The sequence below is a fragment of the Narcine bancroftii genome, chromosome 1 (assembly GCF_036971445.1).
Source record: "Narcine bancroftii isolate sNarBan1 chromosome 1, sNarBan1.hap1, whole genome shotgun sequence".
Lineage (NCBI taxonomy): Eukaryota > Metazoa > Chordata > Chondrichthyes > Torpediniformes > Narcinidae > Narcine > Narcine bancroftii.
The window spans coordinates 248,604,861-248,626,005 of record NC_091469.1 but is presented as its reverse complement, the minus strand read 5'-3'; the positions used below and the strand labels follow the sequence as shown (position 1 = coordinate 248,626,005).

At 39.6% G+C, this 21,145-nt stretch overlaps 1 protein-coding gene across 1 annotated transcript in view; it reads left to right on the top strand.

Annotated features, from left to right (window-relative positions):
• LOC138755144 (mucin-2-like) overlaps positions 1-21,145 on the top strand; it is a 238,272-nt gene that overhangs the window by 71,916 nt on the left and 145,211 nt on the right. The window contains exons 10-12 of the mRNA XM_069920567.1: positions 478-572; positions 4,401-4,527; positions 7,772-8,024. Of these exons, the coding sequence (XP_069776668.1) occupies positions 478-572; positions 4,401-4,527; positions 7,772-8,024 (475 nt within the window). The remainder of the gene's footprint in view (positions 1-477; positions 573-4,400; positions 4,528-7,771; positions 8,025-21,145) is intronic.

Here is a 21,145-nt window from a genome sequence, read left to right as displayed (position 1 = left end):
GCGTGACTTGGTGAGTTTCTCCAGAACATTTGTGTATTACAACCTACTAAGCCCATATGTTTTGGAATGTGGGAGGAAACCGAAGCACCCAGGAAAAGCCCACGCAGGTCACAGGGAGAACATACAAGCTTTTTACAGACAGTGCGGGGTTCAAACCTATGTTTCTGGCCCTGTAACCAGAATGGTTAATGCGCCTACTCCGAGCCATTCACGAGTAATGAACAATGTTCAGGGATTAATCTTCAAACTGATGAGTTTCTGAGTGGGTGATCCAAGAAATGGCTTCATAAATTCTGCTTCATTGGTCCATTTTAGATGGATTCAAGAGCAGCATCTGCATACGATTTCTCTCTAACCATTTTTCTGCCTCACAAAGTTCAAAGAGCAGCTTGTGAAGATGTTGTTTATATTACCTTTTGATCATTTATAAAGTCGCTTTCATTTTAAAATATTATTATTTTTCCTTGTTTTCAACAGAAAAATATGCAAAATATTGGTGTGGTCAACTGCAAGCTGAGGACTCTCCTTTTGCCCAGTGTCATTCACTGATTGACCCCAAAATCTACCAGCAGGTACAAAAATGCCACTGACTGCTTACATTCTATTGATTTAAAAATCTCATCCACATCAGATGACCAGATGATAAGGTGGCAGATTTGATTTCAATGTCACAACATTGCATTGGTTTCTAAGGCCAGCAATCTGAGACCCTATCTGGTGATCTGGGCTTCATTTATTATTCTCCTTGATGAGGTGGATAGTGAATTGCCAACCTGAACTGCTGTCGGTCTTTTCATGAAGCGCAGTTCCGAGAATTGTTACTAGTCTTGAAGGGGAGGCTGGATAGGCAGGGACATTTCTCTGAGAGGAGGCTGAGTGGGGGATGCAAGTTTACACAATTATGATGCCTGTATGTAAATGCAAATAGCGCCTTTGGAAGACTACACAAAAGAGTCTAGAAAAACAACCACCTGAAGAAACACACAAAGATCAGCGTGTACAGAGCCGTTGTCATACCCACGCTCCTGTTTGGCTCCGAATCATGGGTCCTCTACAGGCATCACCTACAGCTCCTAGAACGCTTCCATCAGTGCTGTCTCTGCTCCATCCTCCACATTCATTGGAATGACTTCATCACCAACATCGAAGTACTCGAGCTGGCAGAGTCCACAAGCATCGAATCCATGCTGCTGAAGACCCAACTGCGCTGGGTGGGTCACATCTCCAGAATGGAGGACCATCGCCTTCCCAAGATCGTGTTATATGGCGAGCTCTCCACTGGCCACCGAGACAGAGGTGCACCAAAGAAGAGGTACAAGGACTGCTTAAAGAAATCTCTTGGTGCCTGCCACATTGGCCACCGCCAGAGGGCTGATATCGCCTCCAACCGTGCATCTTGGCACCTCACAGTTCAGCGGGCAGCAACCTCCTTTGAAGAAGACCGCAGAGCCCACCTCACTGACAAAAGACAAAGGAGGAAAAACCCAACACCCAACCCCAACCAACCAATTTTCCCTTGCAACCGCTGCAACCATGCCTGCCTGTCCCGCATCGGACTTGTCAGTCACCAACGAGCCTGCAGCAGATGTGGACACACCCCTCCATAAATCTTCATCCACGAAGCCAAGCCAAAGAAGAAGAAAGAAAGAAAGAAGGATGTAAATGGAGGGCAGTGATTGAAAGTGAGAGAAGAATGATTTTGAATAGGGCAATTGTTTTCACACTGTGAGTCTATGGAATGAGTGGCCAGAGGTACTGGTGCATGTGGGGACAATTATAATGTTTGGAAGACATTTATCCAGAGAGAGGGACAGAGGGACTGGCAGGATATGGGCCAGTAGGGACTTTACAGGTGCCTAATTCAAAACCATTTAAGATGTTGTCTACATAGATTTTAGGAAGGCTTTGATGAGATACCAGTGTGGTCGGCTGATCCTGAAGGAAAGATCACATAGGTTCTAAGGTGAGCTGGCCAATTGGAAACAGAATTGGCTTGATGGTAAATAACAGAGGATGGTTATTGAGCTCGGAGGCTTGTGACCAGTGCTATGCCACAGGGATCCATTGGTGTTTGTCATCAATGTTAATGACAATGTTGTGCGCATAGTCAGTGAGTTTGTGCATGACACTGAAAGTGGTGGTTTAGATTTCAATATAAATCACGGTAGTAGGTCCTTCCAATCCACGAGGTTGTGCCTCCCAAATAGGTCAGTTGACTGATGATCCCTGTACATCTTTGGAGGGTGCAAGAAAATTAAAGCATCCAGAGGAAACTCACAAAGACATGGGGAGAGCATGCAAACTCTTTATAGACAGCGCAGTATTGAAACCTGTGCCATTGGTACTGTAATAGATTTAGGCTAGCTGCCACACTAACCATGCCAGTGGGAAGTGAAGAAGGTTGCCTGAGAATACAACAGGGTCTGCTCGACTAAAATGTCATTTGTTTTTCTTGCACCAACTGCAAATGTGAATATTTCTCTCTCTTTTGACATTTGTTATCTTTTTTTTAACCTTATCATTTGTGGTAATAGACATTTTTACCATTGTCATTGGTTGATCTTACATACCCATTTAGCTGCAGCAATAAAAATTTCAGTGTGTTGCCACATTGTACTTTTGTGTACGACAATAAACTCTCATTGACATTGGATCTCGATGAATGAGAAAATGGGCCAAGGAATAACAGGTGGAATTTAGAACCATGGAACACTCCAGCACAGAAACAGGTCCTTCTGCCAATCTAGTGCAGGTCAAACTATTATTCTGTCTACTCCCAACCATCTCCACCCAGATCACAGCCCTCCACACCCCTCCCATCCATGTACCTATCCAAATTTTTCTTAAATGTCAAAATTGAGCCCGCATTCACCATTTCAGCTGGCAGCTTGTCCCACACTTTCAGCACTCTGCATGAAGAAGTTCCCCCAAATGTTCCCTTCAAACATTTCACCTTTCACCCCATCCTCTTGTTCTTGTTTTACCCAACCTCAGAGGAGAAAGCATGCTTGCATTTACTTTATCTATACCCCTCACAATCAAATCATCTATCAAATCTTCCCTCATTCTCAGACGCTCCAAGGGATAAAATCCTGAACTGCTTAACCTTTTCCAGTAACTCAGTTCCTCAAATCCAGGCAACATCCTTGTAGATCTTTACTGCCCTCTTTCAATCTTATTGACATATTTCCTGTAGTTAGGTGACCAAAACTGCACACAATCCTCCACATTTGCTCTTATCAATATCTTAACTTGGACAAGTGCGAGCTTTTGCATGTTGGTTGGTTAAATCAGAGCAGAACTTTCACAGTGAGTAGATGGGTGTGGAGAATGCAAAATGACACAACTTCAGGGCACATGGACACAGTTCCATGGAAGTGGTGAAATAGATGGGCTGAATGGTGAAGAAGGCAATGGCATGTGTACCTTCATCAGTCAGGCCATTGAGGACTGGAGAAGGGACATCATGTTACTACTGTAAAAGGTGTTGGTGAGACTGCACTTGGAATCCTCAATTTTAAATTTAGGCTTACAGCAAGGTAAAAGGGCCTTCTGACCTTCGAACCCGTGTCACCACAATACTCTAATTAACCTACAACAATACATTTTGAAGGGTGGAGGAAACTGGAACTCCCAAAGGAAACCACACAGACATGGGGAGAACATACAAACTTCTTAGAGGCAGCACAGATTTTGAAGCTGGGTTGCTGGGACTTTAATAGTCTTGTGCAGCTTTGGTCACCCAGCTATAGGAAATACATAGGAATGTTGGAAAGGGTTGAGAATCAATTCATGAGAATGTTGTTAAACAAGCCAATCTGCAGTCACTGGGGTCGAGTGCCATACACAAATGTTGGAGAAACTCAGCAGGTCACACAGCATCTATAGGAAGTAAAAGCGACCAACAATTCAAGTCTGAGCTCAAATTGAGGGGCCCAGAACCATGAAAAGTTGGACTTTGTACATTCTCCCCGAGTCCATGTGGGTTTCCTCTGCGGCTCCAGCTTCGTCCCACATTCCAAAGAATCACATGGGTTTACTCAGGTAGGAAGGCCCTGTTACCATGCAGTATCTGTGAAAAGTGCAGTGCCGAGAACTGCATCCAATGTTCCAGAGATGGCCCCACCAGTGATTGATATGATTATACCACATCCTCCTGCCCTCGAATTCTCTCTACACTCAGGACAGCTGACAGTTGCCAATTCACTTCATATTTTGGGCTTTGGGGGAAATGGATTGAACAGAAGAAATCCAGGCAGTCACGAGGAGGGGGGTGAAACCTCCACACAGGCAGCACTTGACATCAGGACCAAGGCCGGGTCACTGGAGACATGCTACACTGAGTGCTCCATTGAAAGACATTCCTCCTTGCTTCAGGCATTGTGCGTTTTGTTTTGCAGCAATGTAAATACGACACCTGTAACTGTGAAAAGAGTGAGGCCTGCATGTGCGCCGCCCTCTCCTCATACGTACAGGCTTGTGCTGCCAAGGGTGAGGTGATTTCCAACTGGCGAGGTGATGTGTGCAGTAAGTATCAAGACATTAATCTCCTTCCACTCGAACTGGACTTTCCACGACCATTGCAGATTGTAGCAGTAATAGTGACGGATTTGCCCTTTTCCATTTAAAGGAGTCCTTTATCCTCATTGGCACAGAGAAATAAATCAGCTGCTGTTGTCTTGTGACAATTCAACAATCGTTGCAGGTGACAAATGAAATTAATTAAGGTCATGCAGTGGATGTGCTGGAATTTAATTTGATTTAGACAAACAATATGGTAAAAGGCCATTCGGCCCACGAGCCCATGCCATCAAATTTACACCCAATTGACCTACACCCTCCCCACTATGATTCAAAAGGTGGGAGGAAACTGTTCTCACCCCACTCTTTTCTCTCCCTCTTCCACCCTGAGAGTCTATTCTTGCCACCCCCACTCTCTGTTGATGGTCTCACCCCTCCCCACCTTGAGAGTCTGTTCTCACCCTTCCCCATCTTGAGAGTCTGTTCTCACCCCTCCCCATCTTGAGAGTCTGTTCACAGTCTCACCCCTCCCCACCCTGAGAGTCTGCTCTCCCCCTCCCCACCCTGAGAGTCTATTCTCACCACCCCCACTGAGAGTCTGTTCACAGTCTCACCCCTCCCCACCCTGAGAGTCTGTTCTCACCCCTCCCCATCTTCAGAGTCTGTTCACAGACTTATCCCTCCCCACACTGAGAGTCTGTTGAGGCCTCACCCCTCCCCACCCTGAGAGTCAGTCGATAGTCTTAGCCCTCCCCACCCTGAGAGTCTGTTCTACCTCCTCCCCATCCTGAGAGACTGTTCATGAACTTGTCAAGGTCTGTTCTCATCTTTTCCAACCCAAAGAGTCTGTTCAAGGTCTCAACCTTCCCCACTCTACTCCAACCTTGTGATGTTCTGATCCTACCCCTGAATGGAGTTTGTTGGGGGTGAGAGGACACTTGATGGAACTCTCAGTGCTGGAGAAGTTTGGGCCAAAGGCTCTGGAGAGGATGTGAGGCAATAGGACAGCCTGTCACCTCAGAGGGCTGTCAGTCTTGGAAATCTCCTCCTCAGAGTGTGATGGAAACTTTTCAGGCAGAGGTGAGAATATTTGGAGCTGCCATAAACTTATTTAATAGTGGACCAGGTTGAGGACAAGGTTCCAACGTTATCAATATCGACCCTAGTATGTGCATCCACTCAACTCACCTTCCAAATCCTCTTGGCCTTCAGCCAACTTTGGATGAAGTTGCAGTGGCCCAGTTCACCTCCAGGAGCACCTCTGGGTTGTGGGAGAAAACCCTAGAACACGGGAAAATGGGCAGGTTCCTGGCAGAGGCCAGCCAGGCTGCTGGCTGTGAGGCAGCAGCACTAACCACTGTGGCACCGTGTTGCAGTTATTCCATCTTGAACTGCCTCCATCAACTTGCCTTATTAAGATGCTTCTCAACATCCAACTGCTACCCACGACAATGCTCCAATACCTGAATGAATCATGAAAGTCTGCAGACGCTGTGATTGAAGTAAAAACACATTGAAATGCTGGAGAAACTCAGCTGGTCTTTTCAGCGTCCTGAAAAATGTTGCAAAGATCAGCTGAGTTCCTTTAGAATTTTGGTGTGTTTTTAATGCTCCAATACCTGTTCAACGTGATGTCAGAATTTGATCACCTCTCCTGTCAGTGTCTTGGATTTCTGTTGCAGGTCAATATTTCAACCTGATTCAAAGCTGTTGTTATTGTTGCTGTTAATGTCCTGGAATAGTTTCATGCAAATTCACTGACTACTGATTCCACTCCCCATCTTACACTTCTGTCTAAGGTCAAACCAAATAATCTTGCTTGTCCAACTTTAGCAGAGCGAAGCAAATCAAGCCCTTTATCAAATCACATTTTCCAACTCTGTAACACAAATTCCCTGTTCCAACCCAGCAACATTGTTTCCTGCACCATCCAAGCTCAACATTACATCCTGCACTGTCCAAGCTCTGTAACATTACACCCTGCACCATCCAGCCCTGTAGCATTACACCCTGCACCACTACACCCTGCACCATCCAGGCTCTGCAACATTACATCTAGCAGCATCCCAGCTCTGTAACATTGCCCATGACCTATTCCAGTTCTATAACATTACCCCCAACCCATCCCAGCTCTGTAACATTGGCCCCGACCCATTCCAGCTCTGTAACATTGCCCCCGACCCATCCCAGATCTGTAACATTACCCCCGACCCATTCCAGCTCTATAACATTGCCCCCGACCCATTCCAGCTCTGTAACATTGCCCCCGACCCATCCCAGCTCTGTAATATTGCCCCCAACCCATCCCAGGTCTGTAACATTGGCCCTGACCCATTCCAGCTCTATAACATTGCCCCTGACCTATTCCAGCTCTGTAACATTGCCCCCGACCCATCCCAGCTCTGTAACATTGCCCCCGACCCATTCCAGCTCTGTAACATTGCCCCCGACCCATCCCAGCTCTGTAACATTGCCCCCGACCCATCCCAGATCTGTAACATTACCCCCGACCCACCCCAGCTCTGTAACATTGCCCCTGACCCATTCCAGCTCTGTAACATTGGCCCCAACCCATTCCAGCTCTGTAACATTGCCCCCGACCCATTCCAGCTCTGTAACATTGCTCTCGACCCATCCCAGCTCTGTAACATTGGCCCCGACCTATTCCAGCTTTGTAACATTGCCCCCGACCCATTCCAGCTCTGTAACATTGCCCCCGACCCATCCCAGATCTGTAACCTTACCCCCGACCCACCCCAGCTCTGTAACATTGCCCCTGACCCATTCCAGCTCTGTAACATTGGCCCCAACCCATTCCAGCTCTGTAACATTGTCCCCGACTCATTCCAGCTCTGTAACATTGCCCCCTACCCATCCCAGCTCTGTAACATTGCCCCCGACCCATCCCAGCTCTGTCACATTGCCCCCGACCCATCCCAGCTCTGTAACATTGCCCCCTGCACCAACCTAGCTCCTGGTCCCTTCATTCTGATCTTTTTGGAGCAGTCAGATGACTTCAGCTGCATCAGTACAAACTTGGCCAATGCTGTTGTGCTTATCTTGAGCCAATTTTTCATCCATCCCATTTCACACTTGCACATTCATGACCCATCTTCATCTTCAATAATACTTCAATTCCCAATGTTCACTTATACAACCACAGCTTCAGTCTACTTCCAGGTGAAAGGGAAGGGATTTAGAGGCAATCTGAGGGCTAACATTTCCACCCAGACTGTGTTTGTGATTTCAGAAAAGTACACCGATTGCCCGGACACACTGGTCTACAGCTACAACATGACCAGCTGCCATCGTACCTGCCAGTCACTTGGTGCACCAGATAGGACATGTGAGATTGGCTTTGAGCCAGTGGATGGATGTGGATGTGCTGAAGGAACTTATATGAATGATGCTGGGAAATGTGTGAAGCCCTCCAGTTGTCCATGCTACCACAAGGGCTCAGTTGTGCCAGCGGGGGAGGTCATTCATCAGAATGATGCCATGTGGTGAGCTTGGATTATGGTAGAACAATCAAACACTACAGTACAAAAACAATTCCTTTGTCCTGTCTAGTCCCATCGACCTGCACCCAGTCCATAGCCATCCATACTCCTCCCATCCCTGGACCTATCAAATTTATCTTAAATGTCAAAATCGAGCCTTCATTCACTTCAGCTGGAAACACATTCCACGCTCTCACCCCTCACTCCATGAAGAAGTTTCCCCCAAATGTTCCCTTTAAACATCTCACCTTTAACCCGTGTCCTCTGGTTCTTGTCCCTCCCAACCTCAGTAGAAAAAGCCTGCTTGTATTTATTCTATCCATACCTCTCATCATTTTGCATACATCTATCAAGTTGCCCCTCATTCACTGATGCTTTAGGGAATAAAGTCCTAACCTTTTTAACATTTCCCTGTTCCTCTAATTCCGACATCATCCTAGTAAATCTTCTTTGCACTCTTTCAATCTTATTGATGTCTTTCCTGTAGTTAGGTGACCAAAACTGCACACAGTACTCCAAAGTTTCATCAATGTCTTATATTCCTTCCCCATAATTTACTAACTGATACTCAATACTTTGATTTATGAAGGTCACCTTGCCACAAAACTCTGTACAACCCAATCTACCTATGATGCAACTTTCAGGGAATTATGTATCTGCAGACCAAGATCCCTCTCTTCAAGCACACTCCCCAGTGCCCAACCACTTACCATGTTTGCCCTGCAAAAGTGCACACCTCACACTTGTTCATGTTAAATTCCATCTCCCATTTTGCAGATCATTTTTCCAGCTGGTCCAGATCCCTCTGCAGGCATTGAAAGTCTTCCTCGCTGTCCACACACTCCCAATCTGTGTCATCCTCAAACTTGCTGATCCAATTAACCACAAGATATAGGAGCAGAAATAGGCCATTTGGCCCTTAGCATCTGCTCTGCCATTCTATCCTTAGCTGATTCATTCTCCCACTCAGCCCCACTACCCTGCCTTCTCCCCATAAACTTTGAAACCCTGATTATTCAGATACCTCTCCTCATAATGTCAGACTTGCCAACTCCCAGCTGGGCTCCTATATACTCAACCTCTTTTCTTATGCAGTACTTCAGGGTTTTATAGACAAGACCTTCCATTCTATGTTCATCACTCCTTTCAATATTTTCCCCCAAAGTACCCCAAGTTAAATCCTTCATCTTTCACTGGAAATTTTGCCCTATTGACTATCCGACCTTTCTCACAATCTCGCCACACAATGTATATATTTGTGTCTTCTGCCTTATTCACTGCCTCCTCATTCTGGTCAAACCAGTTTCAACCCAACCCAACAGCACTAGCAAACCTGCCCACCAAGATAATAGTTCCCGTCCTATTTTAAAACATCACACCAGAGGAGATCCCAATGATCGATGAATCTGAACCCTAGCCCCTGCACCAACTTTTCAGCCACACAGTCAACTTCCCATTTCTAGCCTCACTGGTGCTTGGCACAGTCATCCAGAAATTACCACCCTTAGGTTCTGCTTTTAAGCTACCTTCCTAACTCCCTATATTCCCTCTTCAGACTTCACCCCTTTTCTAATCTATCTCATTGGGACAAACGTACATTTGACTGCTCACCCTGACACTTAAGAATCCAGTGGACTTTTATTTTCAAACTTTATTTAAAATATAACCTACAGTATAGAAATAAACAAAGAAATTTTTGCATTAACACCCGTTCCACCCTCCCACCCCTACAGCCAACTCCCTTAAGGGGAGCAAAAAAATAGATTTTTTCCATAATAATGCATACTTTCAATTCATTATGCCAATGTACTATATTAATCTCAATATCATCTTTCTAAGTACTAACAACACATTTACGCGCTACTGATAACATCAAACGTACAAAAGTAATTTGAATTTTATCCAATCCCATTCCCCTTAATGAATACAAATTTCCCAACAAGAAAATCATTGGATCTAACGGTAATATAAAATTATATAATTTCTCCAAAATGACTTTAATTCCTTGCCAAAATGATTAAACTTTAACACAATTCCAAACAGCATGTAGAAAAGTTCCAATACATCAGCCACATCTAAAACAAGAATCCGAATTACTAAACCCATATTTTTTTTTAACTTTTCCGGGGTCAAATATAATTGATGTAAAAAATTATAATTATCCATTCCATATCTTACATTAGTCAATTTAATTATATTGTCCTGACACATATTTGCCCAATCGTCTTCGGGAAAAATAAATACTAAATCACTTTCCCATTTAAGTTTAGATTTCTCCCAATCTGACTTATCCATACTATCTTGTAACAAATTATACATAACAGAAACATAACCATTTTTTGGTATAGAGGAAATCAAAGATTCAAATCTCAACAAAGTAAGTAAAATCATCTTACTACCATAATTATCTTTTATTAAAGCTCTGTTGATAATACACAAACAAAGAATTTACAGGTATATCAAATCTTTCTCTCAATTGATTAAAAGAAATAAATTGCCCCTCTACAAAACAATTTTGTATTATCTTTATACCTTTAGCATCTCAATTTATCTTTCGAACCTAACACCCTATTTTTTAAAATCCAAATCTTTAACAAATGTTTCAATATCGGCATATCATATTGCTGTAATAAAATCAAATTCCAATGAAATATATATTCATCTATCTCAACCCTAGAAATACACACCATCTCCACTTTTGCCCACCTAGGAGGCTGATCTAAATCCATCAATCTACTAAAAACCTTCAATTGGGCCACTTCATAATAGTTTTGAAAATGTGGTAATTGTAATCCACCCAATGCATACTTCCATGTAAATCTATGCAATGCCACTCGAGCTAATTTACCTTTACATAAAAAATCTTGCACTGCTTTATTCAAACCTTGAAAAAAAGCCCTTAGAAAGTAAACAAGGTATTGACTGAAATAAATATTGAATTTGTGGAAAAATATTCATTTTAATCCAATTAACCCGACCAATAAAAGTTAATGGAAGATCTTTCCACTTAATCAAATCTGCTTTAATCCGTCTTAATATAGGTACATAATTTAATTGATATAATGATTGATAACTAATATCCATAAACATGCCTAAATATTTAATTTTACTTGTCCACCTTAATTCTGTAATAGATTTAAATTCAGAATAATCTCCCACTCCAACTGCTAAAATTCCACTTTTATCCCAATTAACAAATTCTCCAAATTTCAACAAACACTCTTGCAATTTTTTCAACGACCGTTCTGGTTCCATTAAGTATACCAACACATCATCTGCAAATAAATTAATTTTATATTCTTCATTCTTAACCCTCATCCCTCTAATTTCTTCATTTTGTCTAATAGCCTGAGCTAACAGTTCAATAACCAACACAAATAAGGCTGGTGATAATGGGCAGCCCTGTCAAGTTGAATGAGTCAATTTAAATGGTGAAGAAATCTGTCCATTTGTCATCACCCTAGTAATCGGATTCGTATATAAAGCCTTAACCCAGCCAATAAAAAAAGGGCCAAATTTAAATTTCTCTAACATTTTGAATAAAAAATCCCACTCAACCCTATCAAAAGCTTTTTCTGCAACCACCATAGGATGGTTACATTGCTTTGGATATGCATTGACCAAAGTCATTAATCAAATTATATTGTCTTTTTAAAAAATATATATTTTTCACACTATGAACCATATTGATCAAAATACACACAAACATTTCCCTCTTGAATATACAGAGTGTCATTTTCTCCTCTTTTTCCCTCCTCCCTTCCCTCCCTCCTTCCCACCCCTCCAAACCCATTAAACGTTCAACATATACAATACAATAAACCTTTTAAACAACATCATCACTCAATGAAAATAAACAAAAAAATGGTGTCATCTGCGTTTACACACTGGGTCAGCTCATTTCATCTTCTTCTCATTCTATCAATTTAGTGGGTGGAGGTCCGAGGCAAGCCCTCTCTGTTATGTTCCATGTATGGTTCCCAAATTTGTTCAAATAATGTGAATTTATTTTTTAAATTATATGTAATTTTTTCCAATGGAATACATTTATTCATTTCCATGTACTATTGCTGTGCTCTCAGGCTCTCTTCTGATTTCCAAGTTGACATTATACATTTTTTTGCTGCAGCGAAGGTTATCATAATAAATCTTTTTTGTGCTTCATCCAGTTTGAGGCCTAATTCTTTACTTCTTATGTTACTTAGAGGAAAGATCTCTGGACTTTTTGGTATTTTGCTTTTTGTGATTTTATTTAATTCCTGGTTTAGATCTTCCCAAAACTTTTCCACTTTTTCACATGCCCAAATTGCATGTACTGTTGTTCCTGTTTCCTTCTTACAGTATCTATCTGATACTGTTGGGTCTCATTTAGTTAACTTTTGGGACATGATATATAGCCTGTGTTATCAATTATATTGTATCGTGCGTAACCTCGTGTTTATTATATTTCTCATAGTTCTGGAGCATAGCTTTTCCCATATTTCATTTTTTATCTTTATGTTTAGATCATGTTCCCACTTTTGTTTGGGTTTATAGCTTATTTCATCATTTTATTTCTCTTGCAGCTTGATGTACATATTTGTTATAAATCTTTTAATTATCATTGTGTCTGTAATCACATATTCAAAGCTGCTTCCTTCTGGTAATCTCAGTTTGCTCCCCAATTTGTCCTTTAAGTAGGTTTTCAGTTGGTGGTATGCAAACATTGCACCATGAGTTATTCGATATTTGTACTTCATTTATTCAAATGATAATAAATTATTTCCCAAAAAACAATTTTCTATTCTTTTAATTCCTTATCTCTCCCATTCTCTAAAGGAAAGGTTATCTATTGTGAAAGGGAATAGTTGATTTTGCGTCAATAATAATTTTGGTAATTGGTAATTTGTTTTTTTTCCTTTCTACGTGAATCTTCTTCCAAATGTTGAACAGATGGTGCAGTACTGGTGAACTTTTATATTGCACCAGTTTTTCATCCCACTTATAAAGTATATGTTCTGGTACCTTCTCCCATATTTTAACTAGCTCTGTCCTGGTCCAATCTGGTTTTTCCCTTGTTTGATAAAAGTCTGATAGATATCTTAATTGTGCTGCTCTATGATAATTTTTAAAGTTTGGTAGCTGCAAACCACCTTGTTTGTACCATTCTGTTAATTTATCTAGCGCTATCCTCAGCTTCCCCCCTTTCCATAAGGATTTCCTTATTATTCCTCATTGAAGAATTTCTCTGTTAAGGGAATTGGTAACAATTGAAATAGGTATTGTATCCTTGGGAAGATATTCATTTTAATGCAATTTATCCTTCCTAACAGTGTTAGTGGTAAATCTTTCCAATGTTCTAAGTCATCTTGTAATTTCTTCATTAATGGCTGATAATTTAATTTGTATTGATGGCCTAGATTATTATCTAGTCTAATACCTAGGTATCAGATTGCTTGTGTTTGCCACTTAAATGGTGATTCTTTTTTAAACTTTGTGTAATCCGGATTATTCATTGGCATCGTTTCACTTTTATTTGCATTGATCTTGTACCCCGATATTTATCCATATTCTTTCAATTTCTTATTGAATTATTTTATTGATAATTCTGGTTCTGTTAAGTATACTATGACATCATCTGCAAATAGACTGATCTTATATTCCTTCTCTTTTATTTTTATCCCTTTTATTTTATTTTCTGTTCTTATCAGTTCTGCCAATGGTTCTATTGCTAAAGAAAACAGTGAGGGAGATAGTGAACATGCCTGCCTAGTTGACCTGCTTAATTTAAATTGATTCGATATATATCCATTTACTGTCACCTTCGTCAATGGTCCCTTATATAATGCTTTAATCCAATTAATATATTTCTCTGGTAGGTTAAACCTCTTTAATACTTTGAATAAATAATTCTATACTATCCTTTCAAAGGCTTTCTCTGCGTCTAAGGCAACTGCCACTGTTGGCATCTTGTTTCCTTGTACTGCATGGATTAAGTTAATGAACTTACAGACATTGTCCGTGGTTCGTCTTTTCTTAATAAATCCAGTTTGATCTAATTTTATTATTTTTGGTACACAGTCGGCCAATCTGTTTGCTAATAGTTTTGCTATTATTTATAATCTGAGTTAAGAAGAGATATTGGTCTATACAATGCTGGTGTTAGTGGATCTTTCCCCATCTTTGGTATTACTGTAATTATTGCAGTTTTACATGAATCTGGCAAGTTTTGTGTTTCTTCTATCTGGTTCATTACTTCCAGAAGAGGAGGAATTAGTAACTCTTTAAATGTTTTATAGAATTCTATTGGGAGTCCGTCCTCCCCAGGCGTTTTATTGTTCGGTTGCTTTTTTAATATATCTTGTATTTCCTCTATTTCAAATAGTTTTATCAATTTGTTTTGCTCCTCCTTGCAATTTTAGTAGTTCAATTTTAGCTAGAAACTCATCTATTTTGTCTTCCTTCCCTTTGTTCTTACTTCAGTATAATTACTCATAGAATTTCTTAAAGTTTTCATTGATCTCTGTTGGGTTATATGTAATTTGTTTGTACTTTTTCCTTGATGCCAATACCATTCTTTTAGCTTGTTCTGTTTTAAGCTGCCAAGCTAGCAATTTGTGCATTTTTTTCTCCTAGCTCATAATACTTCTGCTTTTTCTTCATTATGTTCTTCTCCACCTTATACGTTTGTAGTGTTTCGTATTTTATTTTTTGTCCACCAATTCTTTTCTTTTTGTTGTATCTTCCCTTGTTGCTACTTCTTTTTCTGTACTTACTTTTTCCCTTTCCAGCTGTTCTATTCCCGATTGTAGTCCTTTTTCATCTTAGTTACATAACTTATTATCTGCCCTCTGATGAAGGGTCTCATTGCATCCCATCATATAAATTTGTCTTTCACTGATTCCGTATTTATTTCAAAGTTCATTTTAATTTGGCACTCAATAAATTCTCTAAAATCCTGTCTTTTAAGTAGCATGGAGTTTAAGCTCCATCTATATGTTCTTGGTGGGATGTCCTCCAGTTCTATTGATAATAGCAGGGGTGAGTGATCTGATAACAATCTAGCTTTATATTCCATTTTCCTAATTCTCCCTTGGATATGGGCTGACAACAGGAACAGGTCAATCAGGAACAGGAACAGGAACATATGAGAAATATGAGTATTCCTTCTCTTTTGGGTGTTGTCTCCTCCATATATCCAAAAGTTGCATTTCCTGCATTGATTTAAACATAAATTTGGCTACTTTGTTTTTTCTGCTAGTCTTTTGTCCAGTTTTATCCATCTTTGAGTCCAAATTAAGGTTAAAGTCCCCTCCTATCAATATGTTCCCCTGTGTATGTACAATCTTCAAAAAAATATCTTGCACAAACTTTTGATCCTCTTCATTAGGTGCATATATATTGACCAAATTCCAGAGTTCTGAATATATCTGACATTTTATAATTACATATCTCCATGCTGGATCTATTATTTCCTCCTCTATTTAGATTGTAACATTTTTATTGATTAATATAGCTACACCTCTGGCTTTTGAGTTATATGATGCCGCTGTTACGTGTCCTACCCAGTCTTTCCTTAATTTCTTGTGTTCCACTTCAGTTAGATGCGTTTCCTGCATGAATGTTATATCTATTTTTTTCTTTTTTCAGTAAATTTAATAGCCTTTTCATTTTGATTTGGTTATGTATTCTGTTAATATTTATAGTCATATAGTTCAGCATGACCATCTCATACTCTGTTTACATCTCATTTTTGCTTCCTCATCACCATCTTTCCCCTTTTCCCCATTTTCATTTCTCAGTTTTCTTTTTTTGAACGCACTGTATGACAACACTTCTAAAACATAAAATACTTCAACCACTCCCACATCTAAAATTCCCTTAACCCCAAGTGTCCACCCGCTCTCTGAGTCACCCCTTGTCCCTTGCCGGGCAACCACAACTCCCCACTCCATTCGAACTGCGAACCCATTTGCAAGTGTCAACTGATTTCGCAGTAACTGTTATTCTCTCCCACCCAACCCCCTCCAGAAAATACTTTTATCTTCACATTACAACAAAGCTCCCCTCTTTTCTTCTCTTTTTATTTTCTTTTTAAATATTTTAACCCCTCCTCTGTTTTTCCCCCTTCTCCCTTACTTCCCTTTTCTTCCCTCCTTTAGTTCTTACTTATACATTATTTTTACATCTTTATATGTACTTTTTCACCATTCTTTGTTCTTGTTACATCTCTTCATCTATCTTTCTGTCTTGCAGGCATTCTGCAAATTCTCGTGCTTTCTCCGGATTCGAGAACAGTCTGTTTTGATCCCCCGGAATAACTATTTTAAGCACCGCTGGATATCTTAACATAAATTTATAGCCTTTTTTCCATATGATCGATTTTGCTGCTTTAAACTCCTTCCTCTTCTTCAAGAGCTCAAAACTTATGTCTGGGTAAAAAAAAATTTTTGACCTCTGTATTCAATGGTTTTTTTTTGTCTTTTCTAATTTTATTTATTGCCTTCTCCAATATATTTTCTCTTGTCGTGTATCTCAGAAATTTTACTAAAACAGATCTTGGTTTTTGTTGTGACTGTGGTTTCGGGGCTAATGTTCTGTGTCCCCTTTCTATTTCCATTCCTTCCTGTATTTCTGGCATTCCCAGGACTTTTGTGATCCATTTTAAATAAATTATTTCATATCTTTGCCTTGTTCATCATCCTTTAGGCCCACTATCTTTATCTTGTTTCACCTACTATAGTTTTCCATTATATCCATCTTCTGAGCTAACAACTGCTGTGTTTCTTTAACTTTTTTTGTCACTTTCTTCCAATTTTCCTTTTAAGTCATTCACTTCCATTTCTACCGCCATTACATGTTCTTCCATATTTTCTAATCCTTTCCCTACATCTGTTATGACCAGCTCTATTCTACTCACTTTTTATTCTGTACTTTTCATTTTTCTTTTCATTTCACTAAATTCTAGTGTCAACCATTCTTTTAATGCTTTCATTTATTCTTGAAAAAAACATTTGTCCATTCATTTTACCTCCTATTCCTCTGTGCAGAGCTTGGTGTTCTTCTTCTTCTTCTTCTTTGGTTTGTGTCTTGTATTTCCCTTCCTTGTATCTGTGTCTCTTCTGACTTTCTTGTTGAGCTGCTTGTCTCAGTTTGTTGGGTATTTTTTTTCATGGTTTCTTGATGTTGGTCCTCTTTTTCTGGGCTGGTTATCTGTTGTGTCTCTTGCTTCCTTTTTTCTTTCTCACCCCTCCATTTCCTGTTGCTTTCTTTATCTTCCAGCTTGGAGCCCTGCTGTTGGGCCTCTCTCAGCTGTTCGTGTTGTGGAGTTATACTCCACAACTGGTCCCCCCTCCCGTCAGTGTTCTCCTTGTCATGCGTAGTTGCGCACCTCTGTTTGGCTCAGTGAGCCATTTTTTCAGTCCCATGGTTGGTGGGTAACGACCCTGTGGGGTCTCCACTAACCTTGGGGAGCGGGCTCCTCTTTCCATGGTGGTTCCCTGCTTTTTCGTGCAGGTAAGGACTTTACCTTTCTCTTCCGGTGTCTTTCCTTCATCTCTTTTTCCCGTTGCTTTTGGTTTTTCTTTCTTAGGTGCCATTTTCTCCGCATCTTTATTTTTAATTTGTTGTGTTTTGTGTATCTGGGGCTTTGCTTTTTCTTTACTTTTTTTCTTCTTTTCTGGAGAGGGCTGGTATTCTTCTACCGGCCACTACTCCATCATGTGACTCCTTGAAATATATTGTCTGATGCATTTCTATTCTTAATAAAACCTGTTTGATCATTATGTACCAATTTGGGTAAATATTTAACAAGTCTATTAGCTAATACTTACACTATAATTTTATAATCTACATTTAATAGATCTATATGAAGACACTTTTTTTGGAATTACAGTTATTAAAGCACTTGAACATGATTCTGGTAACTTCTGATCTTCAGTAACTTGATTCAACACTTCTCCAAATACATTAGAAAAATCATCATAAAATGTTTATAAAATTCCACAGGGGAATTTCCCTGGGGAAACATCCCCTGGGGACTTTCCATTAGGCATTTCCTGCATAGCTTTCTTAATTTCAAAATCCGTAAATGGAGATTCCAATTCCTGAACATCATTTCCATCTAATACCGGTAACTCTAATTTAGATGAGTAAGAATCAATAGAACCATTATCGTGTTTCCCCTCCGAAGTAGATAATTTCAAGTAAAATGAATAAAACTGGTCATTAATTTCCTGAGGTTTGTAAGTAACTTTTGAATTCTTCTTAACAGCATTAATAGTCCGAGATGTCTGTTCAGCTTTCAATTGCCAAGCAAGTACCTTATGAGCTCTTTCCCCCAACTCATAATAACGTTGTTTAGACCGATTAATTAAGCGCTCAAATTGATAAGTTTGTAAAGTATCATAATGGAGTTTCAACCTTGCAAATGCAACTATTTTATCTTCTGTTACATCTTTCTGAAAATCTTTCTCTAACTCAGCAATCTTATTTTCTAACTCTATTGTTTCTTAACTTTCATAGAATAACTAATAATCTTCCCCCTCAAATAAGCTTTTAAAGCATCCCATATTTCAAAATGACTATCCACAGAATTAACATTCTTGGTCAAATATAAAGAAATATGCTCTTTAACAAAAGTGACAAACTCTGTTTTTTTCAATAACATTGCATTAAACCTCCATCCAAATGATGGACGTACTACCTCTGAACTTTCACAAGAAAAAAGTAATAATGAATGATCTGATATAACTCTACTTTTATATTCAGCTCTTAATAAATGTGCTGATACCAAAAATAAATCAATTCTAGAAAACGAATCATGTCGTGAAGAATAAAAAAAAATCTTTCTCAGAAGGATTAACTTTTCTCCAAATATACACCAAATTTAAATCTTTCATTAACACATTAATTTGTGTTGCCATCTTTGATTTCCTTATATTGTTTTGGATTTCTATCCAATAAAGGGTCCAAAACACAGTTAAAATCACCACCAACTAAAACATTTTCATTAGCTTGAGTTAACAATAAAAAAGCTTTCGAAATAAACCCCTCATCATCTATATTAGGGGCATAAAGATTCAACGAAGTCCAAGATTCAACAAAAATTTTACAATTCACTCTTAATACTCTGCCAGCATACCCCTCTAAAGATTCCAATTCAAATGGTAATTTTTATGAATCAAAATCGCTACTCCTCTTGCCTTAGAATTAAAAGAAGAAAAAACATGACCAACCCAATCTCTTTTCAATTTCAAATGTTCTTTTTCAGTCAAATGTGTTTCTTGTAAAAAAGCAATATCAATTTTCATTTTTTTTTATATAAGCCAATATTCTCTTTCTCTTCATTGGATTATTTAACCCCTGAACATTAAAAGCTGCAAAATTCAATTTAGACATCTTTTTAAACTACTAATATATTTACACACTATAAAATAATGCTCCCCTCTATAATTGTTCCAAGAAAAAAATCCCTCAAAAAAATTTTAAAAACCCAGAAAAATACAAAAAAAAACCCACCTAAAGGTAGTAATTCCCTAAAAATCTGTGTGTGATAAACCCACTAGCGGCAGATGACTATCAAAGTTTTCAGTGTCATCCACCCCCCCCCCCCCCAGCCAGATACATATTTATTAATTAATCAAACATAATAGAATATAGTCCATATATTCAGCCCAATGATTCCAAACCCAACGACTGCTCCGGATCTTCAACATCAAGAAGACTTTGTGTCAACTCTTCTTTCTTTCCATACTTTCCATTCCCATGTCCATTTCCATTTCCATTTACCCTCCTCTTAGGAGACAACGGAAGAGAACGCCCATTTCTTCGCAATTCTGGCAAATAATTAGCAAAAACCAAAGCATCATGATCATTCTCAAAGAATTGAGATTGAAAATTTCTATAAAAATCCTTCAAAATTGCAGGATAATGAAAAGCAAACTTATAGCCTTTTCGCCACAAAACATCTTTGGCCATATTAAATTCTCGTTGTCTTCTAGTAACCTCTTGGTTCAAATCGGCCTAAAAGAACTCTCTGTTATTTTGAACCATTAATGGAGATCGATTCTGCCATGCATTCTGAACTGCCATATGTAAAATCATCTCACTATCTTGATATTTTAAACAACGAACCAAGACTGCTCTCGGTGTTTGTCTTGGAAGTGGTTTTCTTCCAGAGCTCTGTGAGCCCTATCCAGTTCCAAACCTTCAGGAAAAAGCTCTTTACCCAGCACCTCTGGAATCCAGTGCTTAAAAATTTTTATAAGGTCAATTCCTTCAATGTCCTCTGGAAGACCAACTATTTTCACATTATTCCTCCGACTTTGATTTTCCAATGAATCAATCTTCTTCATTAAATCTCTTTTTTGTAAATCCCCCAATCTATAAAAGATCTTAGCACTTTATCCACTTTTTCTCTATTACGTTCTACCTGAGTTTGACACTTAGAAAAGGCTGTTTCAATTTTCTTAAAGTTATCTTGAACAGTATCAACTGATTTTATACATCTATTAATATCACTTTTAACTACAGTCATTTCCTGTTTCACAGTTGACATTTCATCACAAAAGGTACTCATTTTTATTTTCATCTCTATAAATCCTTGATTCACTTGAGTTGATATTTGTTTTGACATATTATGCATTTGACAAGCAATCCCTTCCAAAACAGTAAACACTGAATCCATTCCAGATTCCATTTCCACTTTTTGAGATCCACCTCCTTTAAATGCAAGCTCCTCCTCCTGGACGAATTCCAATAAGGTAAGTTCCTCTTCTCCTTCACTCATTGTAGATCCTTTGGCTGAACGGCTGCAGGTCTGGACACCCGATGCCAGCACCTGGGAAGCAACAGACCATCCGGGAGCCTCACTTTTGTTCATAGAACCTCCTATTGGTTCCCGAAATTGTTGAATTCCCAATCACTAAAAACTCTACACTTCTCTCCCCTTTTCTTCTGAGACTCTCCGCCAAAGGCCTCACCACAATGCCTTGTCACTGGTAGATGATTCCTTCCCCCTCCACCATCCCACCAACAGTATGGTGTATGGTGTATAGAGAATGGTTGTGGGGGATGGTGCCAGGACTGCTCTGCGCTGACAGTCTCTTCCCGTTCCCTCTCCTAACAGTCACCCGGTTACCTGT